Here is a 9,393-nt window from a genome sequence, read left to right on the forward strand (position 1 = left end):
CGGCAGGCACGGGTAGGCAGTCGGGCGCCTCCGCTCCAAAGCGCATCTCCTTTCCCCCGGATGAGCCAGTGATACCCACCCGCCGCCGCGGCCGCCGATCCCCGTCCCCGCCCCGCCGAGAGATCCCCGCCGCATCGAGCGAGGATGCCTCGCCACGGCTACCACCACGACCCGCCCCCGCCCGCCTGCTGCTGCGGATGCGGCTGCGGCTGCGCGGGCGCGGCGCCGTGCTACTACCCTGCGCCCGTCCCGGCCCCGCCCAGCTCCGCCGCGTCCGACCACCTCCTCCACGCCATCGCCGCCCACCTCCTCCTCAACTCCCCGGCGCCCGCCCAGCCTCCGCCTCCGCCGCAGCCCCAGGCCCAGCCGGCGCCTCCGCCTCCTCCTCCCGCCGCGCACCACGCCACGAATCCCTATCCGTATCCCTACCCCTACCAGCATCAGTACCAGTACCAGCAGCAGGAGGCCAAAACCCACGCCTACACCCACCCTCCGGCGCCGCCGCAGCCCAACCCATCCGGCGACCACGGCCACCTCCTGCTCCACTCGCTCCTGCGCCGGGTGGCCGCGCTCGAGTCCGCCCTCCCCCGCAGCTTCCCCGCCCCTCCCCCTGCGCGGCTGCCGCCCCACCCGAACCCTCGCCCGCGCCGCGCTGCCCGCTACCAGGAGGAGGTTGAGGAAGAGGAATCGGAATCAGAAGCGGAACCGGAATCCCCGCCCTCGCCTCCGCCGCGGGGGCGGCCGCGGCGGCCAGCTCGCGCCGGGCCGCCCTCCGCGGCGAGCGAGCGCGCGGCGCGGACGATCCAGGCGCACTTCCGACGCTTCCTGGCGCGGCGCTCCCGGACGCTGCGCCAGCTCAAGGAGCTCGCCGTGATGCGGTCCAAGGCCGCCGCGATCCGGGGGTCCCTCTCCGGGCGCCGCGGGTGCGCCGACCCCGCCGCCGTCTCCGAGGCGGCCATGGGCCTCCTCCTCCGGCTCGACGCGATCCAGGTGATGTGAGCCTCACCATGATCTCATTCGATTCGATCAGGATGCCATTGGTGTGCTCGGTTTTGAATTGGGTTTTGGATCAGGGAGGGGACCCCTTGATCCGCGAGGGGAAGCGCGCCGTGAGCCGGGAGCTCACCCGGATCTTGGAGTTCGTTGACAAGGTGTTGGTCAAAGAGCACGAGCAGGTGGCCATGGGTGATGCATTGGTCACTGACGAGTACTATGAAGGCTGCAAGGCTGCGTTCGTGGCAGGACGCCCGTCTACGAGCAAGAAGAAGGTGAGTTTCTCTGGTAATGGCCAGGTTTACGAGCTCAATGGAAATACGGAGAACGGAAATGAGGTGGATGAAAACTCTGAAAACTCGAGCTCTGCTGAGTCTGATGTGGTGAAGCCTAGCAAGAGAAGTGCTAATGGTAAGCCTGGGCTTGCTGCACCAATGCCCGTGCAAATGGAGTCGAGGAGGATTGCTGATGAGAGGAGATAGCTTTCGATTTGCATCATGTAATGCCACGCTTGGGTTTAATAACCCTGTGGTTTGACATCTCGTTGCTGCATTTACACTGCTGTTTCTCACTGCTGTTTCATGAGGGAAGATTGGATCTCTCAAATGGTATTGGTAGAGTCTGTACAATTGTGAGCTCCAGAACTAGGGCAGCTGTATGCTTAGATGACCTCTCCGTTAATTGCATTTTGTTGTAGGATTGTACTACTGTACTAGTATCAACTTTTGGCACTGAGAGCTAGAATTGTAGCTTGAATCATTTCGTTGAACTGAAACGTTTAGGTCCTTGAATAATCATTTTTTTTTCTGATCAACAATGCTCATTGTCATCCTGGATCGATGAATCACAGTGCCAACATATTCTGATGGTGTCCTTGCTGGTTGACAAGACAGCCCGACCGTGTTCTTTAGCCAACCCATGCTTATGGCGTGATTTTTAAACCGACGCTATTTGAATTGAGACGTCGGTGCAATTGATTAGTGAGAGTTTTTCCAGGAATTTCTGAAGTTGTACTCACCGGTTAAACCGATGATGGTTTTGAGTTAACGTCGGTGCAGTTGCCCAGAGACTTTTTCAGTTGATCAGTGGATAATTACACTCACCGGTTAAACCGATGATACGTCGGTTAATCTGCCCAAGTTGTAACGGCTAGTTTTCAGAAGGGGCAGTTTACATTCATCTTCCCACTTTACCAAGCTTCTTTTCTCCAACGGCTCTATTCGTGTGAGCTGCCTATATATACCCCTCCAATGGGTTATTTTGCTCTCTCTTAACACCTGGACACATTCATACACTCATACTTTGTTGAGATCCACCTTGAGCTTCATCTTTCACATACTTGTTCATTCAATCAATCAAGAAGCAAGACTAAGGACTTGAGTAGAAAGAAGCTTATGTGCATCCGTTCTTGGTGATCGGTTCTTACTCAAGTGAAAGCCCTAACTTGTTACTCTTGGTGATTGGCAGCACCTAGGCGATCTTGGTGATTGAAGGTGTTTCTTCCGGAGCTTGCCAAGGATTGTGGGAGCCCGAAGAAGGTTGTATGTGGTTTGAGCTCCACCACGCCGGGATGGTGAACGAAGACTCTTAGTGAGCGCCCAAGTCTCGGTGACATGGGAGGTGACAAGACTCTTAGTGAGTGTCACAACGTGGATTAGGGGTGTGTGCCAATACATCGACACCACGGGAAAAAATACGGTTGTCTCTTGCCCACTCTTTCATTTCAAGCACTTACTTTCATGCAATTATTCATGTGCTTGTCTTTAGAGATCATAACTTAGCTCTATCTTGCTTACTTTCTTATCTTTGTTAGCTTGTGTAGTTTGCTTAGTTAGCCGGTTGGTGAATTGAGCCTTACTAGCATTGCATAGGTTAAGGTTGCTTTAATTGTTTTAGAAATTTGAAAAAGGCCCAATTCACCCCTCTCTTGGTCCATCGATCCTTACAATTGGTATCAGAGCCTCGTTGCTCATTTGGATCATTAGGCTTCACCGCCTAGAGCTATGACCAAGATGGGTGGTTCGCCGCCTCACTTCGAGGGCAAGAACTTTGCCTATTGGAAAGTGCGCATGGCCGCATACCTTGATGCGATTACCCCCGAAGTGTGGTTGGCAACAAAGACCGGGTTCACCGGAACTCTCACCACGGAACAACTAAAGTGGAATGCAAAGGCTAGAAATGCAATTTTCGAAGCCATTAGTGAGGAAGTCTTTGCTAGAGTAAATGGCATGGACTTAGCAAGTGATATATGGAAAGAGCTAATTGAAATCCATGAAGGCTCCACAAAAGTCCGTGAACAAAAATATCACTTGTTTAGAGCTAAGTATGATTCTTTTAAGATGCTTGCTCATGAAAATTGCAATGATATGTATTCTCGCTTGAAATGTCATTGTCAAGGACATTAATGCTCTTGAAGTTTTTAAAATTGACAGTGGCTCCATCAACCGCAAGATTCTCATGCTCCTTCCGAAGCCCAAGTACAACATTATCAATGTTATGCTTCAAAAGGAGAATCTTGATACAATGGAAGTGAGAGAGCTTGTGGGCGAAATTCGCGCTCATGAAATGGGTATCCTTGGTATGTCCGAAGATCCAACAACAAGCAAGTCAATTGCTCTCAAAACCAAGGCCTACAAATTCCGCAAGCTCAAGATGGTCAAGCAAGAATCAAGCTTAAGCAATGAAGAAGAAGATCATCATGAAAACTCATCCGATGATGATGAAGATGGAGAACTTTCTCTCATGATGAGAAAGTTCACACGCTTGAGCGACAAGATAAACAAGAAGGGTTACAATTTTGACTCTAAAAGAAGAATGTTCCGGCCATGTGGAGAAAAAGGCCACATCTCTCCCGATTGCCCTAAGCCGGACAAGAGAAAGAATGACAACAAAAACAAACATCGCCATGATTCAAGCGATGATGTAGAGGATAAAAAGAAGAACAAGAACAAGAAGGTTGGGAAGAAGAAGAGCCATGACAAGAAGACCAAGCTCTTCCCAAAGAAGAAAGGGCACACTAAGAGAAGCTTCTTGGTGGAAAAATAAGAGTGGGTGACCTATGTCTCATCAAGCGAAGATTCAAGTGATGAAGAAGACATCGTCACCATCGCCCTCACAAATGAAGAACCACCACTACCTCTGCCTTCCATGTGCCTCATGGCAAAAGGTAACACAAAGGTATGTGAGGTGGATAGTGAAGATGATAGTGATGAAGAGCTTGACCCTTATGAGTTTACTAACCTCATTAATGAGTATACATCCGTCATCAAGAGGGAAAATGGCAAAGTTAAGATTCTTGAGAGCACTCATGCCAAGTTAGAGCTTGCCCACTCCGACTTGCTTGGCAATTACAATAACTTGCTCAAAAAGCACAATGAGCCACTTGTACTTGCTAAGCAAGTTGAAGAGAGCCACAAAAAGCTTAAACAAGAGCATAATGAGTTGGCTCACAAGAATTAAGGAGTTGGCTCACAAGAATCAAGAACTTGAATTTGCCTATGAAGTAATTGATCCAAGTCTTGAGAACTTTGTCAATGAAACCATTGAAAAGGTCAATGCTTCTACTTCATGTGATGACCTACTCATCAATGCAATTGCCACTAATATTGTGCCCGAGCTTGCTCCTTCTAGGGAAAAGGAATTGATGGATCAAGTGGCAAGCCTCAAGAGTAGTGTGGAGAAGCTCTCAAGAGGAAAATACATCCACAAGGAAATTCTCTTCAACAATGCAAGAGAGGTCTTGGTTCATTTCTGGAGCCAAATAAAGGCACCACTCCTTCTCCGGAGATCAAGACTAGCTTCATCAAGGAAGTTGGTTCATATTGCCAACATTGCCAAGTCACCGGGCACCACACTAGAGAGTGCACCTTACCATCACGTCATCTTCCCACTTTACCAAAGAATTACTCATCAATGTTTCAAAATAACCATTTTTTCTTGAGTAAAGTGAAGGGCAAGGTGAAGGCTAAATTCATTGGCAAAATTGCTAAGGAGTCAAAGATGAAGCTCCCCAAGCAACTTTGGGTTCCAAAAGCTCTTGTCACACATCTGCAAGGCCCAAAGCTTGTTTGGGTTCCTAAAACTCAAAAGTGAATTCTCATGTGTGTAGGTGAACTACAAAGCCGGTGGAAAATATTGGGTACTTGATAGCGGTTGCTCTCAATACATGACCGGCAATGATAGCATGTTCACCACTCTTGAAGACCCCGGAGATCATGAACATGTCCCATATGGTGATAATTCAAGGGGAAAATTTTTAGGTTTGGGTAGAATAACAATCTCTAAAGTTTTATCTATTTCTAATGTCTTGTTTGTAGAACCTCTTAGTTTTAACCTTATTTCTATTGCTCAATTATGTGATCTTGGACTAACGTGTACCTTTGACAAGAATGGTGTTGTAGTAACTCTTGAAGGAGACAAGTCATTGGTATTCACGGGGTTTAGGCATGGCAACATTTACTTGGTGGATTTCTTTTCAAAGCAAACAAACTCCATGACATGTCTCTTCACCAAGTCGTCTCTTGGGTGACTTTGGCATAGAAGAATTGCTCATATTGGCATGAGCAACCTCAAGAAAGCCAACAAGAGAGGGATGATCACCGGCTTGAAGGATGTCACATTTGACAAGAACAAACTATGTAAAGCATGTCAAGCCGGAAAGCAAGTTGCAACACATCATCCCATCAAGACGATGTTGTCTACCTCCAAGCCGCTCGAGCTACTACACATGGATCTCTTTGGTCCAACTACATACAAGAGCATTGGTGGTAACCTCTATTGCCTAGTAATTGTTGATGATTTTTCACGCTATACTTGGGTCATGTTTCTAGGCGATAAGGGTGAAACTCCGGAAGTCTTCAAGACATTTGCAAGAAGAGCTCAAAGGGAGTACAACTCCCCAATTGTGAAGATTCGGAATGACAACGGCACCGAGTTCAAAAATATGAAGATTGAAGAATGGTGCGATGAAGAGGGCATCAAGCATGAGTTCTCCGCCACCTACACGCCTCAACAAAATGGAGTGGTGGAAAGAAAGAACAAGACACTAATCACTCTAGCAAGAGCAATGTTGGATGATTATGGCACGTCCGAAAAATTTTGGGCGGAAACAATCAATACAGTGTGTCATGCATCCAACCGAGTGTATCCCCACCAACTCCTCAAGAAAACTCCATATAAGCTCATCACCGGGAAGAAACCAAATATATCCTACTTTCGAGTCTTTGGTTGCAAATACTTCATCTATAAGAAGAAAAGGATTGGTAAGTTTGAAAGTAGATGTGATGAGGGTTTCTTTCTAGGTTATGCATCAAACTCCAAAGCATATAGAGTATTCAATCAAACCTCCGGGTTAGTTGAAGAAACATGGGATGTGGAGTTTGATGAATCTAATGGCTCCCAAGAGGAGGTTGTTGGCTATGAAAATGTAGGTGATGAGGAGATTGATGAAGCTTTGAAGAAGATGTCCATTGGGGATATAAAGCCGGAAGAGGTGCATGAAGGCAATGATCAAGGGGGAGTATCTTACTCATCTACACCAAGCACCTCTACGGCACCCCAAGTGGATGAAGACCAACAAAAAGATGATCCACAACCTCAAGAAAATGTGCCAACGCCAACACCCCAAGTCCAAGAACAAGAAGAGCAAAATGTTCCACCACAAGCACAAGTCACCCATGATCCACCCCAACAAGCATCCACACAAGCACCGCTAGTGAAGCATGGTCGCATCTCCAAGGATCATCCAATTGGTCAAATCATTGATAGTCCTTCCAAGGGAGTAAGAACTCGCTCCAAGTATGCTTTATTTTGCAAATATTACTCGTTTGTTTCTTGTATTGAACCCACTAGCATAGAGGAAGCGCTTGAGGACTCGGATTGGGTGATGGCCATGCAAGAAGAATTGAACAACTTCACCCGCAATGAAGTTTGGGTCCTCGAAGCTCCTCCGAAAGACAAGAACATCATTGGCACCAAGTGGATCTTTCGAAACAAGGAAGATGAACATGGGGTGGTGATACGCAACAAAGCTAAACTTATGGCAAAAGGGTTTTCTCAAGTCGAAGGTTTGGATTTTGGTGAAATTTTTGCTCCGGTCGCAAGACTTGAAGCTATCCGCATCCTTCTTACTTACTCTTCACATCATAACATTAAGTTGTATCAAATGGATGTGAAAAGTGCTTTCTTAAATGGCATAATTAACGAACTTGTTTATGTGCTTTCTTAAATGGCGTAATTAACGAACTTGTTTATGTTGAGCAACCTCCCGGGTTTGAAGATCCGAGGAATCCTAACCATGTTTATAGGTTGCACAAGGCACTCTATGGGCTCAAACAAGCTCCAAGGGCTTGGTGTGAGAGGCTTCGTGACTTCCTAATCATGCAAGGCTTCAAGATCGGGAGGGTGGACACCACATTGTTCACAAAAGACGTCAACGGGGATCTTTTCATTTGTCAAATTTATGTTGACGATATTATCTTTGGCTCAACTAATGATTCACTAAGCCATGAGTTTGCTACCATGATGTCTAGGGAATTCGAGATGTCTATGATTGGCGAATTGACCTTCTTCCTTGGTTTTCAAGTCAAACAAATAAAAGAAGGGACATTCATCCATCAAGAAAAATATACTAAAGATATCTTGAAGAAGTTCAAGATGGATGAGTGCAAGCCAATCAAGACACCCATGGCAACCAATGGGCATCTCGACTTGGATGTGGACGGTAAACCGGTTGATCAATCCCTCTATCGTTCTATGATAGGGTCTTTGCTTTACCTTACCGCATCTAGGCCCGATATAATGTTTAGTGTGTGCTTGTGTGCCCGCTTTCAAGCAAATCCAAAGGATCACACCTTTCGGCTGTGAATAGGATCCTTCGGTATCTCAAGCACACCCCTAACATAGGCTTGTGGTACCCCAAAGGCGCTAGCTTAGATCTCTTGGGATACTCGGATTCAGACTTTGCCGGAAGCCGTGTGGATCGCAAGAGTACCTCCGGGGGTTGCCACTTGCTTGGGCGTTCTCTAGTTTCTTGGTCAAGTAAGAAGCAAAATTCCATGGCTTTGTCCACCGCGGAAGCGGAATATATAGCGGCCGATGCATGTTGTGCCCAAATCCTATATATGAAGCAAACCCTTTTGGACTTTGGTGTGAAACTAGATAGGATCCCACTCCTTTGTGACAATGAAAGTGCCATAAAAATTGCCAAGAATCCGGTTCAACACTCTCGCACAAAGCACATTGATATTCGCCATCACTTCTTGCGTGATCACGAAGCCAAAGGAGACATATCTCTTCAAGGTGTGAGATCCGAGGAGCAATTGGCGGATTTTTTCACAAAACCTTTAGACGAGAGTACTTTTGTTAGGCTAAGGAATGAGCTTAATGTGCTAGATGTGGCAAACGTCATGTAAGTTGCTATGTCATATAGAAAAATGCATACATATTGGACACTTGTCTAACCATGGTAAGATAGTGATGAGTAAGGGTTTAGCTAGAGGTGGTGGTCCACTTGTTTTCCTCTAGGCTTGTAGAAAGGCTCATCATGAAGAAGCTTCCCGTGGGTTCAAACTTGACAAGTAGATCTTAAATTCTTGGTATGCATTTCTTGTCATATAGATGTGCACTCCATATTTATTCTTCTTTCGCATGTGGTTGTAGTTTGCATTATCATTGCATGCGTAAGGGTCACAAAGGAGATCACTTGATGAAAATGAGACTTGTTTCACATATAAGATCATAATTCATGGAAAGTGAAAACAACAAAATGTTAGGTGCGTTATTGCCTAGTGAGTCATGTCATAATGAGTTTGAAGCTCTCTATCTTCAATATTCCTATGACAAGACTCATACATTTTATTTGGCGCTTTGTCTCGCTTTGCGGCTTTTCCTTGTGTTTGAAAAGAAAATTATTTAAACTAGTGTGCTATCCTATTTATTTTGAGGGGTAAAGTCGCCTATGCAAGTCCATTAACTTGAGTTTATTTGAATTTTATAAGTTTATTGGACTTAGCATAGAAGAGTTAGCTGAGAGAAGGGTTTTCAGGTTCACCGGTTAAAACCGACGCTTAATGGATCTATACCCATCGGTTTAATCGGCGTTACTAAAGTTCAGCCTCAGCTCAGTCAAACCAGGCGTTCAACTGGCGTATACAAATTTCGGAGCATCGGATCAACCGGTGAACGTAACACAGATCTGACCTGTCAATCAACCGGTGTTAGCAGCGTTCAACCGGCGAGTTCAATTTGCATATCGCCGGATCAACCGGCGTTCAGATGGATTTTGTGCTGAGTCACGGGTGAACTGCACCGATGCAATCGACCGGTGTTCTAAACCTAGTCATCGGTTTAACCGGCGTTAAGGAAAAACGCGAGCCCACTTGTCATATATGTGTCTTGCTC

General features: G+C 46.6%; 1 protein-coding gene across 1 annotated transcript; it reads left to right on the forward strand.

Moving 5' to 3' along the window:
- On the forward strand, positions 1-1,810 carry LOC120698145 (formin-like protein 5). The gene is made up of 2 exons (XM_039981663.1): positions 1-990; positions 1,074-1,810. The coding sequence occupies exons 1-2, from the start codon at positions 145-147 to the stop codon at positions 1,473-1,475; spliced, it is 1,248 nt and encodes a 415-aa protein (XP_039837597.1). The 5' UTR covers positions 1-144; the 3' UTR covers positions 1,476-1,810.
- The last annotated feature ends 7,583 nt before the right edge of the window (positions 1,811-9,393 follow it).

The sequence above is a fragment of the Panicum virgatum genome, chromosome 3K (genome assembly GCF_016808335.1).
Source record: "Panicum virgatum strain AP13 chromosome 3K, P.virgatum_v5, whole genome shotgun sequence".
Classification (NCBI taxonomy): Eukaryota; Viridiplantae; Streptophyta; class Magnoliopsida; order Poales; family Poaceae; genus Panicum; species Panicum virgatum.

Coding starts and splice junctions, on each gene's coding strand:
- LOC120698145 (XM_039981663.1), top strand. CDS start 145: ATGCCTCGCCACGGCTACCACCACGACCCGCCCCCGCCCGCCTGCTGC. Junction 991..1,073: donor TCCGGCTCGACGCGATCCAG/GTGATGTGAGCC, acceptor GTTTTGGATCAG/GGAGGGGACCCCTTGATCCG.